The sequence below is a fragment of the Triticum aestivum genome, chromosome 7A, assembly GCF_018294505.1.
Source record: "Triticum aestivum cultivar Chinese Spring chromosome 7A, IWGSC CS RefSeq v2.1, whole genome shotgun sequence".
Taxonomy (NCBI): domain Eukaryota; kingdom Viridiplantae; phylum Streptophyta; class Magnoliopsida; order Poales; family Poaceae; genus Triticum; species Triticum aestivum.
Genome location: NC_057812.1, coordinates 696,161,253 through 696,188,204, shown reverse-complemented (window position 1 = coordinate 696,188,204; position 26,952 = coordinate 696,161,253). Strand labels below are relative to the sequence as shown.

Sequence of the window (26,952 nt, the reverse complement as noted above, 5' to 3'; positions counted from 1 at the left end):
TAGCAACTGGCACTGGGCACTGGGTCAATAGGTTAGTCCCAAAAATGATAAAATAACAGCATGAATACTTCATAAATTATAGATACGTTGGAGACATATCAGCATCCCCAAGCTTAATTCCTACTCGTCCTCGAGTAGGTAAATAATAAAAGAAATAATTTATGAAGTGTGAATGCTAGCAAAGTGCATAACTTTGATCAATGATAATTTCATTCACTTTTCCTAGCATCATAACAGCAATACTTTCTTATAAAACTTCTCATGTTATAGTAGCAACCAATTCACATGTTAAGGTTCAAACAATGAATTCTCTTCAAACTCAACAACCTATGTTCTAAGTCACCAAGCAATTACAATTCAACTTATTCAACGGAGTTTAAGTAAGAGCTCCACATACTCAACCATCTTGTAGTCTTCTATGATTGCTAACACTCACCACGTACACATGAGCAAAACGTTTCAACCGGACACATAGAAAGATAGGGGCTTATTGTTTTGCCTCCCAACGTATTCACCTCAAGGGTGATGTCAACAATAATAGCTCATGCTACAAATATTCAACTGGACATATGTGCCTAGATCTTTCCTCACCACATGATGCTTGACAAAAGAGAAAAAATAAAAAGGAATAGAGAGAAATACTTTGACTCTTTGCATGAAAGTAAATACATAAAAGTGAAAGATAGGCCCTTCGCAGAGGGAAGCAGAGGTTGCCATGCGCTTATTTGTTTGTATGCTCAATCCCTTAGTGCAAAAGAACATCACATTATATTGCCCCTTATGATAGCAACCTTTATTATGCAGTCTGTCACTTTTATTGCTTTGCCATCATAAGTTCATATAACGCTTAATTTTCTCTTACACTAAATGATCTAACACTTTTAGAAGCAATTTTTATTGCCTTATTGCACCGATGACAACTTACTTGAAGGATCTTGCTCAATCCTTAGTTAGGTATGGTGGCCTCTTGGAAATAAGATTTGGGTTTAAGGGTTTTTGGATGCACAAGTAGTATCTCTACTTAGTGCGAAATTTTTGGCTAGCAAAGATGGAGGGCAAGCACCACATGTTGAAGGATCTATGACAATATAACTTCTATGTGAATATGAACAAACATAAATTATTATGTTGTCTTCCTTGTCCAACGTCAATAGTTCTGGCATATAATATTTTGATGGGGGCTCACAATCACAAAAGATTTCCAAGATAGTGTATTTGCATGTGAAAGTTCTCTTCCTTATACTTTTTATTTGTGAATTTCTTATATGAACAATATTGTGATTGTCAAGCCTCAAAAGATTTCACTTTCTAAACCCAATGTGAAGCTACCACTAGGCATGATATGATTTCAACTTCATGACATTCAATTTATTCAACAATTTACTCATAGGATATAAGTTAAGCACAAGAGTGAATGACATAGAAAAGAGCTTCGTTGACGGGATGTGAATGCCGCTTACTTAGCCTCCCTGGCAATTATTTGAGGACTCTATTTTAATAAAAAGTTTCAGATCTAAGTATTTTATTAATACAGCAAGCAAAATGAAAATAAAATGACATTCTAAGAATAGCACAACTCATGTGAAGAAGCAAAAACTTAGGCTCAACCGATACCAACCGATAATTGTTGAAGAAGAAAGGTGGGATGCCTACGGGGGCATACCCAATCTTAGATGCTTGAGACTTCTTGAATATTATCCTGGGATGCCTTGGGCACCCCCAAGCTTGAGCTTTTGTGTCTCCTTAATTCTTATCATATCACGGTTTTCCTAAATCTCAAAAGCTTCATCCACACAAAACTCAACAAGAACTCGTGAGATAAGTTAGTACAAACCAATGCAAAAACCTTATCATTATCTACTGTAGCAAATCACTAAAATTATTGTTCAACATTGCATACTAAATGCCTATGCATATTTAATACTCCTATCCTCAAATAGAATCATTAAACAAGCAAACATATGCAAACGATGCAAACATAACAGCAATCTGCCAAAACAGTACAGTCTGTAAAGAATGCAAGCGTATCAATACTTCCCTAACTCCAAACAATATTAAATTCTACCACACTGTAGAAAATTTATCAGAGCTTATTATGCAAAAAGTTTCAACATTTTATCACATTCTGACTTTTTTAGGGAATTTTTGCAACAGCGATAAACTTTCTGTTTTCAAACAGCAACATGTATACTTGCAAAATAAGCATGGCAAAGGCTATCAATGCCACTTTTATCGAAATAAAAGATGCAGAACATTATTCTAAATAACAGCAAGCAAGTCCTACAAAATAAATTGACGCTCCAAGCAAAAACATATCATGTGACGAATGAAAACATAGCTCCAAGTGAGGTTACCGATAATGTTGGAGACGAAAGAGAGGATGCCTTCCGGGGCATCCCCAAGCTTAGTTGCTTGGATCTTCCTTGGATATTACCTTGGGGTGCCTTGGACATCCCCAATCTTAGGGTATCATCACTCCTTATTCTCCTCATATCGATATCTCACCCAAAACTTGAAAACTTCAATCACACAAAACTTAACGGAACTTCGTGAGATAGGTTAGTATGACAAAGAGCAAACCCTTCCACTTTTGGTACTGTCAAAGACAAGATTCATAATTGTTATCACAAAATTATTACTGTGGCATATCATTTCTACAATTTACATTGAGCAATATAAGCCATAGAAACTAGAAAACAAGGAAGCTATGCATTGAAAATAGAATCTATCAAAAACAGAACAGTCTGTAGTAATCTGTACTCAAACCATACTTCTGCTACTCCAAAAATTATGAAAAAAAATTAGGACCACGTGAGCAATTTGTATATTAAAATTCTGCAAAAAGAATCAACTCAATAGCACTCTTCTGTTAAAAATTAGACTTATTTTCGTGAGCACAAAAGTTTCTATTTTTCAGCAAGATCAAAGCAACTATCACCCAACATGATCCCAAAGGCTTTACTTGGCACTTTATTGAAACAAAAGTAATAAAACATGATTACTACAGTAGCTTAATAATGTGAACACACAAAAACAGTAGGTAAAAGTGTTGGGTTGTCTCCCAACAAGTGTTTTTCTTTAATGCCTTTTAAGCTAGGCACGATGATTTCCAATGACGCTAACATAAAAGATAAGAATTGAAACATAAAGAGAGTATCATGAAGCACAAGTTCCTCTCTCATAATAATTTTCAGTAGCATCATGAATGGATTCAACAATATAACCATCACATACAACACTCTTTTCATGATGCACAAGCATAGAAGATTTATCACTCTTTATGGCATAGATGTCATCATAATAATCATCATAGATAGCAATTTCATTGTCATACTCAATTGAAACCTCTTCCAAAATAGTGGATGTATCACTAAATAAAGTCATGACCTCTCCAAATCCACTTTCATCAATATTGTAATAAGATTCAACACCCTCCAAAATAGTGGGATCACTACCTAGAGTTGACACTCTTCCAAACCCACTACTTGTATCAATGTAATCATGATAAATAGGAGGCATGCTATCATCATAATAAATTTTCTTATCGAAAGTAGAAGGAATCAAAGGATCATATTCATTAAGCAAAGCATCCCCAAGCTTAGGACAAGCATTATTTCCAGCAAATAAATCTTCAAACATATCATACTCATTAAACATAGCATCCCCAAGCTTGTGGTTTTGCATATCATCACAATAATTCTTATCAATAGCATGAATGGCACCAATAGTATAGCAAACATTATTATCATATTCTTCCCAATCATAATCATCACAACAAGCAATAGGCATAACAAAATCATCATCAATATCGTCATCCTCCATCAACATATTTGATTCACTTTCATGAGGCACGATGTGTGATGGGAGCAACATTATTTGGGAGAGATACCTTTTTACCTCTATTATTTCTTCTTTTCTTCTTCTTCTTCACCACACCATGTGTGGGTTTAATTAATTTTTTCAAGCTTCTTATTGAAGAGATTGATTGGATAGGAAGCTCCTCCTCGTTACCCGATTCATCATAATAAACACTAGGAGGGTACTGGGGAATATTTTCCCTTTCATTAGTACTCTCTTCATATTCTATTTGTTTTCTTGACTTTAGATAGTTGGCAATATAAGGATTCTCAATGCAATTTACCGCACAAAACATATAAATTTCTTCTAGATCAAAATCAAGAAATCTCTCGAGATTAAATTTTAGAATACCCTTAGTTATACGTTTCATTTCTTCATACCCCAAAAGAAGACTAAGCTCTCTATGATGCTCAAGGGTCATCAAGTTATCACAATTTTTGTACACTATTTGATCATGAAAGAATTTGCATTGGAGATTTAAATGACCACATTCCTTGCAAAGTTCACAAGGATGGATAAAAAGTTAAATCTTTCAGCACAATCATCTAGCCTCTCTTGAAATTTTTTTTGTTTCTAAATATTTATGCTTCTTACAAAATCTATACTCCCTTTTTGTTGTGCAATTGCACTCCCAATTCACTCCACAAAAAGTGACATGCTTATAAGAAACATTTTTGTCATGACTTGTGCAATCATCATTAGCATTTTGGATATTCAAAGAATTCATACTAACAACATTGCAATCATGCTCATCATTCAAATATTTTGTGCCAAGAATTTTATTGACTTCTTCTTCTAGCAATTGGGCGCAATTTTCCGAACCATCATTTTCAAGAAAGATATTATAAAGATGATCAATAATATGATGCAACCTAAATTCCATTTTTTATGTAGTTTTCTTTTATAAACCAAACTTGTGACAAAACAAGAAACTAAAAGATTCAATTGCAAGATCTAAAGATATACCTTCAAGCACTCACCTCCCCGGCAATGGCGCCAGAAAAGTGCTCGATGTCTACTACGCAACTTTATTCTTGTAGACACGTGTTGGGCCTCCAAGCGCAGAGTTTTGTAGGACAGTAGCAATTTTCCCTCAAGAGGATGACCTAAGGTTTATCAATTCGTGAGAGGTGTAGGATGAAGATGGTCTCTCTCAAACGACCCTGCAACCAAATACAAGAAATCTCTTGTGTCCCCAACACACCCAATACAATGGAAAATTGTATAGGTGCACTAGTTCGGCGAAGAGATGGTGATAAAAGTGTAATATTGATGGTACAAATATATCTTTATAATCTGAATAAATAAAAACAGTAAGGTAGCAAATAATAAACGGGTACAAAACGGTATTTCAATGCTTAAAAAGGAGGCCTAGGGCCTGTAGTTTCACTAGTGCAACCTCTCAACAGTGCTAACATAGTTGGATCATATGATTATGTTGGGTTTCGTAGTAATTTCAAAAAAATTCCTACGCACACGCAAGATCATGTGATGCATAGCAACGAGAGGGGAGAGTGTAGTCTACGTACCCACGCAGACCGACTGCGGAAGCGTTGACACGATGATTTTTCAACTTCACTCTGAAATTCCTTGAACTTTTCAAATGTTTCAGACTTATGTTTCATTAAGTAGATATACCCATATCTGCTTAAACCATCTATGAAGGTGAGAAAATAACGATATCCACCATGAGCCTCAATATTCATCGGACCACATACATCTGTATGTATGATCTCCAACAAATCTGTTGCTCTCTCCATAGTTCCGGAGAACGGTGTTTTAGTCATCTTGCCCATGAGGCACGGTTCGCAAGTACCAAGTGATTCATAATCAAGTGGTTCCAAAAGTCCATCAGAATGGAGTTTCTTCATGCGCTTTACACCGATATGACCTAAACGGCAGTGCCACAAATAAGTTGCACTCTCATTATCAACTCTGCATCTTTTGGCTTCAACATTATGAATATGTGTGTTACTACTATCGAGATTCAACAAGAATAGACCACTCTTCAAGGGTGCATGACCATAAAAGATATTACTCATATAAATAGAACAACCATTATTCTCTGATTTAAATGAATAATCGTCTCACATCAAACAAGATCCAGATATAATGTTCATGCTTAACGTTGGCACCAAATAACAATTATTTAGGTCTAATACTAATCCCGAAGGTAGATGTAGAGGTAGCGTGCCGACTGCGATCACATCGACTTTGGAACCGTTTCCCACGCGCATCGTCACCTCGCCCTTAACCAATCTTCGCTTAATCCGTAGTCCCTGTTTCGAGTTGCAAATATTAGCAACAGAACCAGTATCAAATACCCAGGTGCTACTGCGAGCATTAGTAAGGTACACATCGATAACATGTATATCACATATACCTTTGTTCACCTTGCCATCCTTCTTATCCGCCAAATACTTGGGGCAGTTCCGCTTCCAGTGACCAGTCTGCTTGCAATAGAAGCACTCAGTTTCAGGCTTAGGTCCAGGTTTGGGTTTCTTCTCTTGAGTAGCAACTTGCTTGTCGTTCTTTTTGAAGTTCCCCTTCTTCTTCCCTTTGCCCTTTTTCTTGAAACTAGTGGTCTTGTTGACCATCAACACTTGATGCTCCTTCTTGATTTCTACCTCCGCAGCTTTCAGCATCGCGAAGAGCTCGAGAATAGTCTTGTTCATCCCTTGCATATTATAGTTCATCACGAAGCTCTTGTAGCTTGGTGGCAGTGATTGAAGAATTTTGTCAATGACGCAATCATCTGGAAGATTAACTCCCAATTGAATCAAGTGATTATTATACCCAGACATTTTGAGTATATGCTCACTGACAGAAGTGTTCTCCTCCATCTTGCAGCTATAGAACTTATTGGAGACTTCATACCTCTCAATCCGGGCATTTGCTTGAAATATTAACTTCAACTCTTGGAACATCTCATATGCTCCATGACGTTCAAAACGTCGTTGAAGTCCCGATTCTAAGCCGTAAAGCATGGCACACTGAACTATCGAGTAGTCATCATCTTTGCTCTGCCAGACGTTCATAACATCCGGCTTTGCTCCTGCAGCAGGCCTAGCACCCAGCGGCGCTTCCAGGACGTAATTCTTCTGTGCAGCAATGAGGATAATCCTCAAGTTACGGACCCAGTCCGTGTAATTGCTACCATCATCTTTCAACTTTGCTTTCTCAAGGAACGCATTAAAATTCAACGGAACAACAGCACGAGCCATCTATCTACAATCAAACATAAACAAGCAAGATACTAATCAGGTACTAAGTTTCATGATAAATTTAAGTTCAGTTAATCAAATTAATTAAAGAACTCCCACTTAGATAGACATCCCTCTAATCCTCTAAGTGATTACGTGATCCAAATCAACTAAACCATAACCGATCATCACGTGAGATGGAGTAGTTTTCAATGGTGAACATCGTTATGTTGATCATATCTACCATATGATTCACGCTCGACCTTTCGGTCTCTGTGTTCCGAGGCCATATCTATATATGCTTGGCTCGTCAAGTATAACCTGAGTATTCCGCGTGTGCAATTGTTTTGCACCCGTTGTATTTGAACGTAGAACCTATCACACCCGATCATCACGTGGTGTCTCAGCACGAAGAACTTTCGTAACGGTGCATACTCAGGGAGAACACTTCTTGATAATTTAGTGAGAGATCATCTTATAATGCTACCGTCAATCAAAGCAAGATAAGATGCATAAAAGGATAAACATCTCATGCAATCAATATAAGTGATATGATATGGCCATCATCAACTTGTGCTTGTGATCTCCATCTCCGAAGCACCGTCGTGATCACCATCGTCACCGGCGCGACACCTTGATCTCCATCGTAGCATCGTTGTCGTCTCGCCAATCTTATGCTTCCACGACTATCACTACCACTTAGTAATAAAGTAAAGCATTACATCGCGATTGCATTGCATACAATAAAACGACAACCATAAGGCTCCTGCCAGTTGCCGATAACTTGGTTACAAAACATGATCATCTCATACAATAAAATTCAGCATCATGTCTTGACCATATCACATCACAACATGCCCTACAAAAACAAGTTAGACGTCCTCTACTTTGTTGTTGCAAGTTTTACGTGGCTGCTACGGGCTTAAGCAAGAACCAATCTCACCTACGCATCAAAACCACAACGATAGTTTGTCAAATAGACTCCGTTTTAACCTTCGCAAGGACCGGGCGTAGCCACACTTGGTTCAACTAAAGTTGGAGAGACAGTCGCCCGCAAGCCACCTGTGTGCAAAGCACGTCGGGGGAACCGGTCTCGCGTAAGCGTACGCGTAATGTTGGTCCGGGTCGTCTCGTCCAACAATGCCGCCGAACCAAAGTATGACATGCTGGTAGGCAGTATGACTTATATCGCCCACAACTCACTTGTGTTCTACTCGTGCATATAACATCAACATAAATAACCTAGGCTCGGATGCCACTGTTGGGTTTTGTAGTAATTTCAAAAAAATTCCTACGCACACGCAAGATCATGTGATGCATAGCAACGAGAGGGGAGAGTGTAGTCTAGGTACCCACGCAGACCGACTGCGGAAGCGTTGACACGACGTAGAGGAAGTAGTCGTACGTCTTCACGATCCAACCGATCAAGCACCGAAACTACGGCACCTCCGAGTTCGAGCGCACGTTCAGCTCGATGACGATCCCCGGACTCCGATCCATCAAAGTGTCGGGGAAGAGTTCCGTCAGCACGACGGCGTGGTGACGATCTTGATGCACTACAGCAGCAGGGCTTCGCCGAAACTCCGCTACAGTATTATCAAGGACTATGGTGGCAGGGGGCACCGCACACGGCTAAGGAATAGATCACGTGGATCAACTTGTGTGTTCTAGGGTGCCTCTGCCTCAGTATATAAAGGACTAGAGGGGGGAGGCTGGCCGGCCAAGGTGTGGCGCGCCAGGAGAGTCCTACTCCCTCTGGGAGTAGGATTCCCCTCCCAATCCTAGTTGGAATAGGATTCGCGGAGGGGGAAAAGAGAGAGAGGGGGCCGGCCACCTCTCCTAGTCCTAATAGGACTATGGGAAGGGGGAGGCGTGCAGCCCATGTAGGGCTGCCTCTTCTCTTTTCCACTAAGGCCCATCATGGCCCATTTAGCTCCCGGGGGGTTCCGGTAACCTTCCCGGTACTCCGGTAAAATCTCGATTTCACCCGGAACACTTCCGATATCCAAACATAGGCTTCCAATATATCAATCTTTACGTCTCAACCATTTCGAGACTCCTCGTCATGTCCGTGATCACATCCGGGACTCCGAACAACCTTAGTTACATCAAAATGCATAAACTCATAATATAACTGTCATCGTAACCTTAAGCGTGCGGACCCTACGGGTTCGAGAACAATGTAGACATGACCGAGACACGTCTACGGTCAATAACCAATAGCGGGACCTGGATGCCCATATTGGCTCCTACATATTCTACGAAGATCTTTATCGGTCAGACCGCATTACAACATACGTTGTTCCCTTTGTCATCGGTATGTTACTTGCCCGAGATTCGATCGTCGGTATCCAATACCTAGTTCAATCTCGTTACCGACAAGTATCTTTACTCGTTCTGTAATACATCATCCCGCAACTAACTCATTAGTTGCAATGCTTGCAAGGCTTATCTGATGTGCATTACCGAGAGGGCCCAGAGATACCTCTCCGACAATCGGAGTGACAAAACCTAATCTCGAAATACACCAACCCAACATGTACCTTTGGAGACACCTGTAGTACTCCTTTATAATCACCCAGTTACGTTGTGACGTTTGGTAGTACCCAAAGTGTTCCTCCGGCAAACGGGAGTTGCATAATCTCATAGTCATAGGAACATGTATAAGTCATGAAGAAAGCAATAGCAACATACTAAACGATAGGGTGCTAAGCTAATGGAATGGGTCATGTCAATCAGATCATTCTCTTAATGATGTGATCCCGTTAATCAAATAACAACTCATTGTTCATGGTTAGGAAACATAACCATCTTTGATTAACGAGCTAGTCAAGTAGAGGCATACTAGTGACACTTTATTTGTCTATGTATTCACACATGTATTATGTTTCCGGTTAATACAATTCTAGCATGAATAATAAACATTTATCATGATTATAAGGAAATAAATAATAACTTTATTATTGCCTCTAGGGCATATTTCCTTCAGATTATCTCTCAAAGTACAATAAAGAATCACTCCCGAGTTCCTATTAGCGGAGAACAAAAGATAGGAATTGTTTGTAGGGTATGAAACCACCTCAAAGCTATTCTTTCCGCTCGATCTATTCAAGAGTTCGTACTAAAATAATGCAAAGCTATTTTTTCCGTTCGATCTATCCTAGAGTTCATACTAGAATAACACCAAAGCATACTCATATTCATAATACTCAATCCACACAAAGAACTACAAAGAGAACCCAAAGTTTCTATCAAAGAAAAGATAATAAAAACGTGCATCAACCCCTATGCATAGATTACCCCAATACTACCGTGGGAATCCACAAGTTGAGTGCCATAACGTATATCAAGTGAATCAATAAGATACCCCATTGTCACCTCAAGTATTCATACCGCAAGACATACATCATGTGTTCTCAAATCTGAACATTCAATCTGACATGACAAAACTTCAAAGGGTAAAGATTCAATTCATCACAACAAGAGTATAGAGGGGGGAAACATCATATGATCCATCTATGCTAACAAAGCCCATGATATAAATCACGAGAGAGAGAGAGAGGGAGATTAAACACATAACTACTAGTACAAACCCTCAGCCCCAAGGGTGGACTACTCCCTCCTCATCGTGGTAGCCGCCGGGATGATGAAGATGGCCATCGGTGATGATTCCCCCTCCGGCAGGGTGCCGGAACGGGCTCCTGATTGGTCTTCGGTGGCTACAGAGGATTGCGGCGGCGAAACTTCCGACCTAGGTTAACCCTGAAGGGTCCCGGAGTATTTGGGGATTTATAGTGCAAAGAGGGGGTGCAGGAGGCCACCGAGGTGGGCACAACCCACCTGGGCGTGCCAGGGGGCCCTGGCGCGCCCTGGTGGGTTGTGCCCCCCTCGGGGCACCCTCCAGATGCTGCTCTAGCCCAATGGATGTCTTCTGGCCCATAAAAATTCTTTGTGGAGTTTCGCGGTGTTTGGACTCCGTTTGATATTGATTTTCTTCGATGTAAAAAACAAGCAAAAAACAGAGAACTGCATCGAACGTCACACGCCTCCGTTATATAATCCATATCCACCATGAATCCTAAGCACCAACCGTTGTCGTACGCCAATTTGATGGGGCTCCCTCCAAACCGGCGGCTCTCTCCACTCTAGTGGCTCCATCCATGTGTTGTTCACCATACAACAACAAATCAAGATTAACAACAACGTCGAGACCAGCAGCGGAGGTGGGTCCGGTGAGTGTTTCTCTGCAGCAATCGAGACCGGCGTGTAGATGTGGATGGCGACATGGCTGCCTATGGGACTTGAGAAAATTTATCATTGTTCTCATAGGCAAAACTGGCGAGGTCATTTTCCTTTCTCCATTCAGTATCAGGTAGTTTGTCTAGAAATGAAGTTCTTTGGCCGGGGCTTTATATTGTTTTTAAGAATATGTCAGATGTGGTGCAACTTAAAGGCTTAGTTCTTAAAGACTAATTTCATCGAAGATTAGACATGCAAGCTCCTCCTCTTTACTAGTTGATAAAGGAAAGAAGATTCACCCTGAACATGAATCTCAATAATCTCTTTCGTAGTGTTAACTATTAAGGCTTCAGCATGCTTCTCTCGGTGATGGACAGTTATCTAAATTTTTAGTTTGCTTCCTCCTAGTTTCTTTGGTAAAAGCAAATGCTTGTAAAAGCTAAGCCTTGGCAAGCTATTAGTTGCTTGATGAGCTAATTGCTACTTTGTGATGGTGACCTTTATGGAACCTTTTGATATTTATATGGCTGAGAGACACTCATGGTTGATGATTCCAGACTTTGCAAAGTTGTAGGGTTCAGCTTCTACCTATCAATTGGGAGGCATATTGCTCGAATTTTCTCCCTAATTGGTATTCGATCATGCGTCGCCATGGGAAATTCTAATGTGTTATGGATCAAAGAGAGCTACAACAAGCAAATATAGCCTTTGCTCGGTTCAAGGATGTTGCCACCCATGTCTGAATTCAAGCAAAGCTGTGATTCAGCTCTAACGTTTGTGTTATTTTGTGTTGTGTACATGAAAGACATACCACATAAATAGATATGTTTCAGTATTGCAACTGTAACAATTCCGTCGTAGTCTAGGTGGTTAGGATACTCGGCTCTCACCCGAGAGACCCGGGTTCTAGTCCTCGTGACGGAAAGCCTTTCATTTTGAAATTATTATTCTCCTCTGTGCTTTGTGCTACTTGAACTCATAACGCTCCTACGCTTCACGTCGAGACTGGAGCAATTCCAGCTAATTTTGACAGGTGATCAATACATCTGATCAACGTTGACGCCTCACTCCCAGCTAGTCCTTCTCTCTCATCTCTATCATGACTGCTAACCAGCAAACTCCTTATGCAGGTAACCTTACCAATCTTTGTTGCTACTGACGGGCCAACAATAGTTCCAGGTATAGAAAGCTCAATGGTAGATAGAAAAATATGAGGAAGGGGAATGCAACACGAATCAAGAAGCAAATCAAATTGAATGGTTAAAAATGTTAGTGAATTATAGTGAATGAAATAAGCTAGTACTGCCAGCAAACTCCTTGTTTGAATATCTCGTGAGCAGGGCCCGACCCCGTCCCCTTTCTTCTCCGGCAGTGACACCGGCCCGGAGCAGAGGAGGGAGAGGTGCAGGGGGTCCATGTACATAGTAATAGGTCTAGGTCACCTACCAAAGTGACATTTGGCTTCATGCCAGACTGGTGAGCGCCACCGCCGTATTAGAGCAGCGTGTGGCGGCTAGCGACTGTTGTTCTTCCGATTGCAGTGCTCCTTGGGTTGGGGCTTGAACTTGTCGGTGGATGTAACACCCTTCCAATTGCGGTGCTCCATGGGCTTGGGCTTGAACTTGTCGGTGGATGTAACACCGGCGTCACCACTAATAATTTTTCATGCCTCCTTGATCTGGAGGATTGCCTACTCTTTTGGCTCATTCTTGAGTCACCATCATGCTGATTGGGACCAACAATGGGATAAGATAAGGTCGGGATCCCGTCGATTGGGTGCTGGTGATCCTTCTTCAATGTTTGCGATGGAGCCTTGGCACCCGTAGAACGTTCGATGGCATTCTTTCATAGCCTTTCCGGCAAATCCTCTGGCCGAAGGGTGGAGCTTTCGCATCTTACCTGCTCCCTCCCGGCAGATTTGCCGAAAGGGAGGTAGTGTAGAGACGGTGTGGTGGCCACTTCTATTTTCCCTGGCATGCGTAGCTGCTCGAGATATAGTGGTGGCGGTCATATTGTCGGAAGTTGTGTCGTGTACAGCGACGACAAGGCTTGGACCTCCACCGGAGCTGCAATTTAGACCCAATTGTGTTTTATATTCTGAGATTAGGGCCCTCATGAAAATGTCTGGACTGGTTGTAGTTTCCTTTCTTTTTGCGTCCTTGTTTCAGCTTTTGCAATGTGGTTGCTTTGAACTATGAAACCTTTTCGGACCTTCGTGCGCAAAGAAATGACATAAATTAATTCATAGTACACGAACGTGTGCAAAGGATACTCAACAAGCGATTATCGACTCATAATAAATGCAGGAAAATCCTCCTCTCTACGTGGGTTGTGAAAGAGATATGAAAATATCAACAAGGAATTTTGGATTCCTGATAAATGCAGCCATACCCACATTTATAGGGAGGGTTGCAAGGTACGTGAAATCCAACCCGGGATTTTGTTTTTATTCACATTAAATGCAGTCAAACCCTGCTCTATATGAAGTGTGCAAGGGATACGCAAATCTGAACAAAGAATTTTTGGTTCATAGTAAATGCAGCCAAACCCACCTCCAACACTCCGGCTCTCGAGATAAAAGCATACTCACTATTGTGTGCACAAGCCAACAGATTAGCCAGCAACAGTTTGTCTGCATTGCTGCGACGGATACCATCCATGGAGCTCACCGTGCACGCTCTCCTGCTCCCTCTAGTGCTTGCGGCACTCGTCCACCCCGTCCTCATCGCCGTCGATGTTGCCAATGCCACAACAGGCCGCAGCGGTGGCTTCAGCCTGCGCTGGTCCCCAGCCCCAGCTGGAACAGTACCATCCACGTCGACGACGGCGGCTTCCTACACCTAAACGGGCCAATTGGGCTTGACACCAACGTGCTTCGGCCGCACGTGCACCCTTTCCAAGGGAGGTACACCGTCGTCACTAGTGTCGGGACGGGCCATGGCTGCCATACGTACACCCTTACAATGGAGATGACCAGCAGCCTGATGTGGATGCAGTGTGTGCCGATCCAACACCCCGTTTCAGCAGGTGCCACCGCCCTTCAACCCGGCGACCTCGCCGTCATTCCACCCACTCGCACCCACGAACCACATTTGCTCGCCGCCGGGGCACAACGTGTGTAGGTTTCATGCCACCCCCACCCGCCCTGGTGGCTCGCAGGCGAGTGGGGTGCTAGGCGCAGAGACCCTATCCTTCCAGCCTCGGGCCACGGTGCCATGTTGGCAGTCATTCCTACCGTCATCATTGGTTGCATGCACACCACCGCGAGTTTCAAGAGCCATGGGGTGGTCGCTGGTGTCTTTGGCCTGGGTAAGACATACCCGTCGCTCATCTGGTTCCTTCATCGTGACGGCTTGCATCGCTTCTCCTATTGCCTCTTCGTGCCCGGGTCGGCAAACCAGCACGGCTTCCTCTGGTTCGGTAACAACATCCCGGTGGACACAAGGCACATGAGGAGCACCAGGATGCTCTACCCCAAGGATAGCTCCTACTTCGTCAACCTTGTCAGCATCAGCGCCGTCGGGTCGCGGCTGCGCGGCAACCTGGTGGAGGTGTTCAGGCGCCGACAGCTCGACGACGGCAGGTGGCATAGCGGGTGCGTGATCGATGCCGGGACACCCTGGGGTGTGATGGTCAAGGCTGCGTATGACATTCTGGAGCACACCCTGGCAGAGCACGGTAGGAGGATCGGGGTGAAGCGGGTGCCCCGCACCAACTTCGGCCTCTGCTTCCGCGCGACCCGTGCCATCCTCTCACAGTTGCTGACGGTGACACTGCACTTCGAGCATGAGCAGGACCTCGTGCTCACGCCGAATAAGTTGTTCATCGCGCAAGAGCAAGACATCTGCCTCACCGTGTCACCGAGCACACGCATCACCATCATCGGCGCGATGCAGCAACTGGGCACGCGCTTCATCTACGACCTTGCCGCCGGCAGGGTCTACTTCGCCCCCAAGAACTGCAATGCCGACACCGGCGGCCAGGGTTGATCTTTCGTTTTTGTAGCGGCCAACCCAATTTGGTTTTGAAAAAAATAAACAATATTGTGAGTGTAATAAGCTGACAAAAAGAGCAAATATCTACAAACTAAAGAATGACTTTGCAGAAGGCTTAAATTCATTTTAATCGACTCCGCTGGCGTGTGGAGGGGAAACTATCCAATGCTCCCGACAGTGGGATGTTACGCAGCTCCTGGATCACCTTTGGGGGGGGGGGGGGGGGGGGGGTCTGCTTCTGCATCACCTCGTGCGTTATATCTGAGGCAGTGACGAATCTACCGGTGAGGGTTCTATAGGCTCGAGCCTAACGTCCAAAATCACAAAATTATTTTTACTACTAAGCATCGATAGGCCCAGCCCAGCAAAAGTAGACCATCCGGCCCATGTAAGTAAAATAGGCAGCTCGCACGGCCGCATGAGCAGACATCAGGCGGGCGGTTCCGAGCGCCCCTATGTCTCGCATTAAGCGAGATAGGAGCGCACCCCTCGCTGAAGCGAACCGCCAGTTGAGCCGATCCACGCGCGGAAACACCACCCCGTTTTTTTTTTTTGGCTTTCTTTTTTTTTACTTTTATTTATACTTTAAAATATTTGAAAAATGTTGATCAAGCATTTGAAAACATGGTGATCATGTATACAAAATGTTGAACAACTATTTAAAAATTGTTGAACAACTATTTAAAAAATGTTGAACAAGTAAATGAAAAAAATGTTGAACCAATATTTAAAAAATTGTAGATCATGTATATAAAAATGTTGAACAAGTATATAAGAATGTAGAATGAAAGGCAAAAAGAAACAAAGAAAAAGCAAAATAAACCAAAGGAAAAAATGTTGACCATGTATTCAAAAAATGTTAATCTTGTATTTAAAAAATGTTAATCTAGCATTTGAAAAATGTTGAAAAACGTGTATAGAGAAAATGTTGACCAGAAATAAGAAAAATGTTAAATTTGGATTGAAAAGAATGTTAAACTTGTATTAGAAAAATGTTGTTGACATATACAAAAAAAAACTGAAGAAGCAAATGGAAAAAATGGGAAAAAAGAAACAAAAGAAAATGAAAAATAACATGGTGAAAACTAAATAAGACAGAAAAAGCGATGAAGGATATCGGCTCTTTTACATTAAGTAGGCCGCACCCTATAGTACATCATGAACTCAACACAGAGGGGAGTGACTAGCGTCGCTATCTCGTATCTAGGAAACCCGGGTTTGATCCCTGGCTGCGATTCATTTTCTTCCATGTCCTGTGTTATTTTTACTAGCTATTGTTTTTAGAATCTGCTATTATTACTTCCTACGCACGCGAATGGTCCAGCCCAACGCGACGCGATAGAGGGAAAACCTTCAGCGAGAGCAAACTACCGTCTAGCTTAAAGCCAGAAATAGTCGCCGTGGGCGGTTCCTATTTGACGCTTTAGATCATTTTGCAAACGGGTGCATAAAGTGCGCACCTTAGCCGCGACCTGGGTCGGCCCATTGTGTTTTTCTTATACTAGTAAGCGTGCACGTGCCATGCACGTACAACGACCATAATAAGATGTTTCTTTGTTTATCTCCGTTAAGAGGCAATTGTTAAATAAAATCAACAAAACTATACTTCTATAATAGAATGATAGATTTCAAGTAGTAGTCGATGTGTAGTAGAAAAAAATCTTTCCGACTACGGTGACAAATAGGAAGAATTTCCATTATGTGGAAGCTTGGATGTTCCTTTCTGGTACACAAATATGAGATATGACATAGGACAACATCAAACCATAAACCTCCCAACCATTGACCCGCCTTATCACTTTTTATGTGCACCGTCAAGACGCTCTCGACATGTTAATGTTTAGTTTATTCTTCACAAAAATATCCCAACACTAAAATTCACAAGCTAAACTTGAGAAGCAACATGCACAATCGTTCTCCAAAGTATCCCCTCTTTCATCTCTTTTATAGTCCAGTCCCGAAAATGTCATGCCTAAATGCCAGAAGAAATAGTGCCGGATAAAAACCAAGGGTAAACATTGGAAAACTAATTGATTTGATTGTGTTCACAACAAAACAAAATCCCCGGATTCTGGTTAGTAATGCATAGAACCCTGATTTCCAAGTATACAAGTTTGCATGTAAGAGAAATTTCATGCACACCATGTAAATCCACAAGAAATTATAAATGGTAGTTGGGCAGCTGCCTTACAAGCAACAAATACATGCAGCAAAGTTTGTAGGAGGGCCTCTTCCATCTTGGTCACATTTTGTAGTGAAGATATGCGAATATTCCATGGCTGCAAGTAGATGAGACATATTATGGGAAAATAAATAAACGGGGCATGTTAATAGTTCGATGGAGGAGCAGAGGCTGGAGAGCAATTTTTACGGCGATTATCTGTGTACTCAGGAGACCCATCTTCATTGATCTCAACAATAGCAGGAGAAATTTATCTTGTGTCCCACATGGGCCTCCGTTTCTTAGAAATACGAGTCATACCTTTGTTTATTAGTCTGATGATATAGAGGACGTTAAACAGTTTCAGATAGGGAACTAACTCCCTTCCATCGTATCCCTAAATATTCTTCTGATCTTCTCTGAAATAGTGAAAGAATGGTACATAGTTGTAATCAACCAAAAAACTGTACTTCAAAATATGCACGAGACAAACAGAGATAGCAGCTGTAACTGGAAGGAAGACAGGTTGGGTTACAGTGCAGATAAAGCATAACTGCATAGTACGTAAAAGGATTTTGATATGAAGAGTTAGCACAAGAGAAACAAGGTTGTATAACAAATTAGTAGGATCCAAGATCAGGCAAAAGCAAAAACATGTTCAGGTGGAACGATGCAGAGGACGGAAAAACAATCTTCCATTATCTAAAAAAAAGTTAAGCATATGAAGTGACCAAGATGAAATTTTGTAACCATGACCGTTGCTGAAATCTAGTCATTACAAACTTCACAAATTTCATGTCTACAACAACTCTTTGCCTTACCTCCAGCAATCACAGAAATATATACAAAAAATGAAAACATGATTAATGTTTCCTACCTTAGCCAGGTCAGAAGTGACCCCTGGATTAGAAAAGCACGGGGCTTCATCATTATTCTGCCCTAAGTGTGATCATTTTTGTAGATCCTGGTCCATCTCTCTAAAGTCAATTTTGCTATGTCCCTTTTTTTTCTTCTTCGATCCTTGGATTGATAATAACATGGGAAACAATCTTCGATCCTTGGATTGATAATAATATGGGAAACAAATACATGAGTATTCTGAGTGCATCCTAGTTATTGTTAATTTTAACACCTGCAAGTTGCAGGTACTCATGTTAGCTGAAATCCATTTCTCAGAAACATCCAGAGTAAAGGGTGGCATGCATGCAAAAGAGTATATAATATCTCAAGTGCATCGGTGGAAAGGATTACTGGTAGAGGGGTCAGACTTGGGAGCTCCATACATTCTCCACTCTGAATCAAACGGCAACACTACACCCTGCACATCCATGCACGCTCTGGCAAAGCAATTTCTTTTTCAGTGATTGCAAGCAGTAGGCTGCAACTCCTATAGTAAGTTGCAGGTCAGTCAAATCCATTAGTATAATCATTGGTACAATCAAATTTCTCAACTTACGAGAGGCCAAGCTGAGTGGGAGAGCGACGGGCGGCTCCGGCGGCGAGCGGATCCAGGGGCGGGGCAGCTCCGTCGGCAACCAGCGGCGAGCGGATCCAGGGGCAGGGCGGCTCCGGCTCGCGCGGCAAGCGGCTCCCGCGGGCGGCGGCTGCAGCGGCGAGCGGCTCCCGCGGGGCGGCGGCTCCAGATGCGAGCGGCTCCTATGACGGCTCCTACGGCGAAGGGCGGCTAACGTCTGCCGGAGTTTGCGGGGCGGCGAACGGCGCGGGAGGAGGAGGGGAGGTTGTGCGCGCAGGGGCGAGAGTCGTGCGAAGAGGGTGGTCGTGCGGGTCGTGCGATCAGCTTTCCTTTTTTTTAACGGCGGGCCTTGGTTATCGATCGATGGCTTGTTAGTAGCTTAACGCGTGGTTGGCAGCGTTAAACACCGAAGGGTTAAGGGCCATTAGATCTTGATGATGGATGGGCCTGATTGTTTGGATCTGCCCCTCTCTTCCTTTTATAGTGGTAGTAGATCCGTTGAAAGTGCAAAAATGGTGCGTCGGTGTCATATCTAACTCGAGACATGTACCCTCACAGCGCGCCACGCTAACTTCTTTTGTTCTTTTATTCTCTCCCCTGTTCGCTTTTCTTTTTCTTTTTCTTTTTCTTTTTCCTGTTCCTTTTCTTTTTTATTTATTTCTTTTTCTTAAATGCGCAATTTTAAATTGATAAACTTTTTCTTCAACGACAAACTTTTTTCAAAAACCCGTGAACTTTCTCCCAAGTTGATAATTTTTTTTTTCAAAATGTGTTGAACTATTTTTCAAAATTGATGAACTTTTTAAAATTTGATGATTTTTTTCAAATTCGACGATTTTTCCCAAAATTGATGAACTTTTCCCAAATTCGATAAAAAAAAAAATTGGGAAGTCCACGGTCAACAGGGTTAAACGATAAAATATAGCGGAGCCAAACGTTTGTTCTTCTCTCTTCATTTTCTTCTTTCTTGTTTTTTTTGTTGTTGCCTGTGCTGCAGTGTGCTTTTGTGTCGTCAAATGTCAATCATTTATATGGTGTACGCTTTAGCTAGTTTAGTTCTAGTCAATAGCTTTTTTTTTGCGGGTGAAGTTCCAGTCAGTAGCTACTAGTTGGTTCTCGTCATCACAAACTAATTTACGTCTTGTTTGATTATTTGTAGGAATGAAGATAGTTGGCTCCCGGGAACATTTGCTCTCGGATGAACAGTAACTAAAAAAGTGATAAAATGTTTTCAAAACATTCTGAATTTTTTGTGGATGTTCGTGTTAGTGTCGCAAGCATGCTTGACAATTTTCATGTGAAACGAAGCTATAGTGTTTCGTTGGTGAAAAAAAAAATTTAGGGTGACATTTTGGGGTAACATTTGGTGTTTCGATTTGTTTTTTTTTTTGCACATGCCAAAATGTTTAGCCTTTTTGCCTACAACTTTGTAGGTAGCATTTGGATGTGACTATGAATACATAAAAAAATTGTTGTTTTTTTCTTGACATTTCAAAAATCATCATCATTTTCAAATTATACAAGCAGCATCACTAGGTTCCCAGACCAACTATGTAGTTCTCAGGCCAAATACTACTTAACATAGCTAACTATTGGATTCATACATTTCAAAAAAAAACTATTGGATCGATAAAGTTAATTCACCTCAGATGGCCTTGATCTTGAGAAACTTGTCCTTACTCCCATATCCCAACTTTTAGCAGGTTAGCAATGGTGAATTCTCTCTTCTTCATCTCCTCCTTAAAGCAAATCTATATCCGGTTTGATATAATCTCTCTCCTTCTTTAGATTCCCATAATGCGTCACGTGTCTGAGAGATATGAATGCTTCTTAGCTCCTTGTAGTTAATATTCTGTTGCCGCATGCCCTTGTCAATCTTCATGTTTGCCCTCTAGAGCTCTTCCTTCGTCCACATCTCACTATTCTCGTTTCATCTCTTCTATTGGTGCATCTCATGTACGTGCCTCTCTTGCCAATCAAATAATTTACTCACATCATCAATATGCTTCTTTTCTGCAGGTTCACTTCCTCATTCTCATTCTTAAGCTCACTCATCTCTCTCTCATGAGTTTGCTTTTTTCGACAAAGGATGAATTTTATTAGCTTAAAATGGAGCATCAAGAGGATACAAACACAATGAGCCCACACCCGGCCTCTGCATAACGAAGATGTACACAAGCAATACCAATACACACACACTGGTACCTAGTAGTCATATAAATTCAAAGCTATGTAGGTGGGTGGGGGGGGGGGGGATCTAAGCGATCAGATTCGTGGTCAGCAAACTATAGCAATGACCATATCCTCACCAACGATCTCATAACATCACATCGATGACGAAGTTTTCCAACAGCAACACCTTCAGAAAGAAAGTGATGCTCATGCATCGTCGTCACTGGATCCAACCATCAAAGCCAGAATCTTGGTTTTCACCCTGAAAAATCAGCCTGGGCATATCCAAGCAATGCCTCAAGAAGGTAACAACATAAAAAAATGTCGTCATTGCCAGGTACAACCAACTCGGGTCAGACCTAGATTTTCACCCCGGAGCTCGAGACCAGGTGCACGCATCACCACCATCGAGGGCGCACATGTGTTGTCGCCACGACTTTTCGCGATCCTTGCATCTACATGTGAAGTATCCTCATTGTTGCACAACCCTCCCTCTGCGTCAAGTCTCCATCCATAGTTTGCATCTCACCACCAAAGTCAACCACCGGTCTGAAGATGAACTCTCTCCGAAGACCTTTCAGTGACCTTCGGAACCACGGGAGGTCATTGTAGTACAATGTGCAGCCGCCATCACCGGCCCGACCAGGTCTGTATCACCACCGCCAAGTTGTCCAGATCTGAATCAGGGCAACTATACCGGGTCGGCCATGGACGACGCCGAAGCTCCATCCGCCCGCCATCAGATAATTATAAAAATGTGTGTTTAAATAATTAAAATTTGTTTGAAATGTTTCTGTAATTGATTGGAAGATTAATAAAATAATTAAAATGCATATGGATATTTAATTATATTATTATATTATTTTTATAAAAATGTAGTACACGTATGAAAAGTTTCTCAAACTGAATACAAATAAACAATTAAATTTTGCATGAAACGTTGCTGAAAGTGTTTGAAATATGACTGGGGTAATTGCTGTTTGGACATTTATGAATATGTACGCAAAAATTTAAAATATCGAAACACGATTATAAAGAATTAAATAAATTGAATAATTCATAGTAAATTTTTAATGGGCAAATAAAAAATGGAAGATTGGTGAAATAAGGGAGACGTGAGAGACCTCCTTGCCCAATGCCCACGGCCCCTTCGTCTCTCCCTCATCCATCTCCGCAGCCGCCGTCTTGCCCGGCGCCCCCGCCGTCCCCATCCTCAGCAGCACAGCGCGGGCGGTTGCCGAAGCCCACGCCTTGCCCCTCTCTCTCCCCCGCCTCCGACCCGCCCCCTATCCGAGCAGGCAGCACAGGCAAGAACTCCCCCAAATCCCCAGCCAATCTCGCCCCAACCCCCAAGACCACCGCCGAAAGAATCCTAGAGGCAGTGCCGCCCATGGTCAGCGCCGGCGGCAGGTTCGAGAAGAGCCCCACCGCAGCGCCGTCCGTGGTCAGCGCGGGCGGCCGGTCCGGGGAGGTCCACACCGGCCAGTACAACATCTACCAACCGCCAGCCTCTCTCCGCGGCTGGCCCGACGACCGCGACACGGAGGCCGCCCTCCGCCACCTCGGCCTCCTCGATTTCGCGCGGCTCCAGCTCCCGGACGGTATCCCCCGACACGACCTCGTCTCCGATCTGGTCGCCTCCTACCACCGGGAGAACTGCCGCGGCTACGCCTACCTCTGGGGCGTCCGCGTCAGTGTCGACCGCAAGTCCTTCCTCAGCGCGGCAGCCCTCCAAGCCACGGCGGAGCACAAGGTGCTCCCTCCACGGCGCAGGACGAGGAGCACAAGGAGCTCGTCCACGGTTACCTCCGCCGCCTTGCAGTTCATGGAAATCTGGATCCTCCCGCAGTTCCAGGGCAGGGACATGTTGCCGTCGAATGTGTCGGCTGCGATGCGGGAGGTGAAGGCGGAGTTGGCGCATAACGTCGACTGGGGTGAGCTGATCTGGGACCTAGTACAGAATGAGATTCTTGAATTGCCAAAGAGGGATGATAAAAATTCTTACTTTGGGTTGCATCTCCTGAGACTCATTTGGGTAAAGCATCCAGAGGTGTTCGGGTTGAAGGACAGGATGGAAAGACTCGCTCGGGTGCATCTTGACAGAATCTTACCGCAGGTAGTCGACAAAGTGACGGAAAGAATCCGGTTGGAGTTTACGAGACCCAAGAAGATTACGAGATTCTTCCGGGTGCAGCAGCCGCAGGTGGTCAACAACCTGTCCAAACCGGTGGAGTCTGGGGATGAAGCTGCAGCAGTTGTTCAAGTTCAACAGCAATCCATGGTGGGGGATGAAGCTGCAGCAGCTGTTCAAGTTCAACAGCAATCCATGGTGGGGGATGAAGCTGCGGCAGTTGTTCAAGTTCAACAGCAATCCATGGTGGTACAGAGCTCACCGCTGACCATAGTGCTGAATAATGATGCAAGCGTGGGCAAGAGGAACAGCTTGGAGGCTGCCCTGGCAGAGCCTAGGCACGCTGATACACACAAGCATGGAGTGAAGCATGTGAAGCAGCAGTTTCAGCAGGGCAATCAACAGAAGCAGACCTGTAACAGTAACAAGTGTAGTGTACCCAGTGGATCCATAGTGCTGAATGATGATGCGAGGGACAGCATGGAAGCTGCCCTGGTGGAGCCTGGGCAGGCTGATGCACACAGGCATGTGAAGCAGCAGTTTCAGCAGGGCAATCGACAGAAGTGGACCCGTAAGAGGAGCAAGCGTAGTGTACCCAGTGGATCAAGAATCTGCTCCGCAAATAGTTCTTGTGACGTTATAGGAATAAAGAGTGAGTTTAAACATGCGCGACTGGAGAACCAACCTCCAAAGGAGTTGCTTGAAGCAGAGGTGTTTATCCAGGCAATAAAGGTGCTGAACGAGACACTGTCTGCAGAAACCATCGTACATATCTTGCAGGACTCTCCACCGTCTGGCTCCCCGCTGAAGCGGAGTGGTGCAGTAGTGGAGGTCACTAAATAGGAGAATGGTTCTCACGCTCGAATGTGATCCTGGTGGGATCAGTAACAGGATGTAGATTTGCTCTCATCTCATGAGCGTTTGGCTTTTGGAGCTCGGCATTTGGTGGTCTGTAGCAAGAAGGATTATCTGGCTGTGCTAGCTCTTGGTTGGCTAGTCTTGGAGAACTGGAATCATTGGTTCATCTTCTGGATGTGCTGCCCTAAAACCTGGAGCCAGAGTACTTCATATGAAAAAAATGATATATTTGTTGGATGTTTGTACTTTTTTGGGAGTAGTCAGCATGTGGATGCTCGGGATTTCCAGGTCTGATCCTTATCTTGATTCCTGTTACTTATTAGTACTATTCGTAGAGCATGTCATTTCGGATGATGCTTGTGTCTTGAACACCCTGTGATTATTCTGAACTGTGAAGTATCTATGCTATTTTAGTTTTTCTACTGATTGTCCCTGCTGTCAAAATTTACTTTCGTGTTGCATCATGAAGAAGCAAGAATGACAGTGTTTATGATGCGATATTCAGTCTTGGTTTGTTGAAATATGACATTTCTGTTGTGGAAGAATGACAATGTTTATGATACGATATTCAGTCTTGGTTTGTTAGAAATATGGCATTTCTGTTGTTGAAGAATGACAGTGTTTATGATGCGATGCTTGGTTTGTTAGAAATATGGCATTTCTGTTCTTCAAGTGGTTAGTTTGGATCTTTTCTTCCATAATATGTTTATATGTCGTTGCTGAGAAGTAATACGGTGGTATAATAATATTTTAATTACTGCTAGAAGTTCGTATCATGGTGCGATCAGTATTGTTCGTACTAATGAAATAAAGCATAAAAATATGATAACATTTATCATAAATCTAGCAATAGTATAATTTACCATAAATCTAGCAATAGTATGACCAATGTAAATGCCTATGTGTTTATAATGTAATGATGGTCTAAAGATAACTTTGACTAAATGCCTTCTAGAAAGTTGTGTATTTGTGAATGTAGATAGTAATTACTCGTCATGAATTATCTCCTAATAAAATATTGGCCTAGCTGGAGTAGCTCATCATGAATTAGTTTGCAGTCTGCAGGAAAATTTAGCAGTTAGTTAATGCTCGTAAACTCTGCCGCCATGACTGGCTACAAGCTAGCATTACAAGTGTTCTCCTGCTATATATTTAATGGAAACCAAAAGACATTCATCATCATCCATCTTGCAGGTCCATCTCCATCTCCCCTCCTGGTCCGCGTGCTTCATCGTCGTTCTTGTCGTTGCTTCTGCAGCCAACTATGACTGTAGTATGCCATTGGGGGCGGTGACTTCGCACTGCAAGGATGAACTCACATGGGTTATATCTACCGGAGAAGAGCCTTATTGGTTTTGAATGCGGCCAGCAACTTAAATGTGTCAACGAAGCAACATGTTCTTCCCTGCTTCACATTGCTCTATTTTCATATACATGAAGATGCAATTTGTCACTCAGAATGTGATCCTGGTGGGACCTTGTAATAGGATATCTACTGGAGTAGTAGATTTGTTCTTGTCTGGTTAGCGTTTAGCTTTTGGAGCTCTGCTTTTGTTGGTCTGCAGTTTTTCATTGTCTCGGGTGTCAGAAAATTTGGATGCTTGGTTCGTCTTTTGGATGCTCTGCCATAAAATCTGGAGCCAGAGTACATCATATGAACAAAAAATGTTTTATAATTTCTTGGGAGTAGATAGCATGTGGGTGCTCGTGATTTCCAGGTCTGATCCAAAAGCCAAAGGCCGAGCATGTCATTTAGGATGGTACTTATGATTGTTTTGCACATCCTATGAATATTCTGAACATCCCCGATGTCCAAATTTACTGTAAAGATGAGAGATTCAATCTTGGCATGGTCTTTGAGTGAATTTTGTTAAAGACATGTTATTTGTTGTTTTAAAATCCATATGCAAATCTTGCACATCCTGTGAATATTCTGAACTATGAAGTATGTATGCTATTACGAAAGGGCTCAGATGCTCGCTATATCTACGCTGTCCGTTGGCTCTAAGATTCGTTCACGTCAGAGTATTGCCATATGTATACGCGATGGTATTTCAAATTTGGGGGACACAGCTGGCCCACATCTGTTTGTTTCTCCCTCCGTCTCATAATATGAGAACGTTTAGATACAGGCTCCGGACCATCATCTACATGTAGTTTGGTTGCCCGCATTAAGCCCAACTCGCATATTCTTCATATCGTAAATTGCACTAAGCCCAGCCTGTATCTGAAAAAACGGTCAATTTAAATGTTCCTAGTGAGCCAGGTTGAGGGCGCTTTAAGTTTCATGCTAACCGGTTTCTACGTGCGAGCCAGACAACCAAACAACATATGCTACTTAGCCCGCTAGAACCTGGTTGGCCTTAATGCAGGCTACCAAACGCGCCCTTAATACCTTGGCTGTGTTTCCGATGCCTCCCACCTGCCAAGCTGTCTTCTTCTACAAACATCTCACTGAATTATAGTTGGGCGTCCGGCTCTTCATCACCAAGCCTAGTAGATGCAAAGCTATGTCTGCGCCATTATTCTAAATCCAAAGCTTTTCCCGCTCAACGGTTCTGAAATTCAAGATTCAAACTCAAGTTCAGGTGTACAGATGGTTCACGGCTTCACGCCATGTTTCAACTATTTTCTGAACGCGGTCTGGTTTGCGATCTGAATGCAGTCAGGAAACCTCAGCGATATTTAGTCGACAGTGTTACCATGTTTGGTCAGCCAACCCAAGACGCATATCAATTCATCTGCAAAAGCTAAGATGTGGCAGTACCTCCGTAAACATAAAACATTCGACAAGATCTCAAGATTAATTGGAAAACAGATGGCAGTTCATCGTTCTCAGGAAAAATCGCTATAACATCACG

The 26,952-nt window shown here is 42.8% G+C and overlaps 1 protein-coding gene, 1 long non-coding RNA gene and 1 pseudogene across 3 annotated transcripts; 2 read left to right on the top strand and 1 right to left on the bottom strand.

The window, feature by feature from the left end:
* The first annotated feature begins 13,958 nt into the window (after positions 1 to 13,958).
* Positions 13,959 to 15,289, top strand: LOC123153761 (aspartic proteinase nepenthesin-1-like; annotated as a pseudogene).
* A 2,018-nt stretch (positions 15,290 to 17,307) lies between these two features.
* On the bottom strand, positions 17,308 to 19,271 carry LOC123154894 (uncharacterized). 2 transcript variants are annotated; one of them, XR_006477110.1, is made up of 4 exons: positions 18,913 to 19,271; positions 18,708 to 18,843; positions 18,334 to 18,588; positions 17,308 to 17,875 (listed from the first exon to the last, which is right to left on the bottom strand). It is a non-coding gene; the product is annotated as an uncharacterized lncRNA (long non-coding RNA). The 2 variants fall into 2 exon arrangements; XR_006477111.1 differs by having other exon boundaries at positions 18,708 to 18,793.
* Positions 19,272 to 22,245: 2,974 nt separating this feature from the next.
* Positions 22,246 to 25,787, top strand: LOC123149429 (uncharacterized). Its single transcript, XM_044569084.1, has 2 exons — positions 22,246 to 24,379; positions 25,286 to 25,787. The coding sequence occupies exon 1, from the start codon at positions 22,493 to 22,495 to the stop codon at positions 24,074 to 24,076; it is 1,584 nt and encodes a 527-aa protein (XP_044425019.1). The 5' UTR covers positions 22,246 to 22,492; the 3' UTR covers positions 24,077 to 24,379; positions 25,286 to 25,787.
* The last annotated feature ends 1,165 nt before the right edge of the window (positions 25,788 to 26,952 follow it).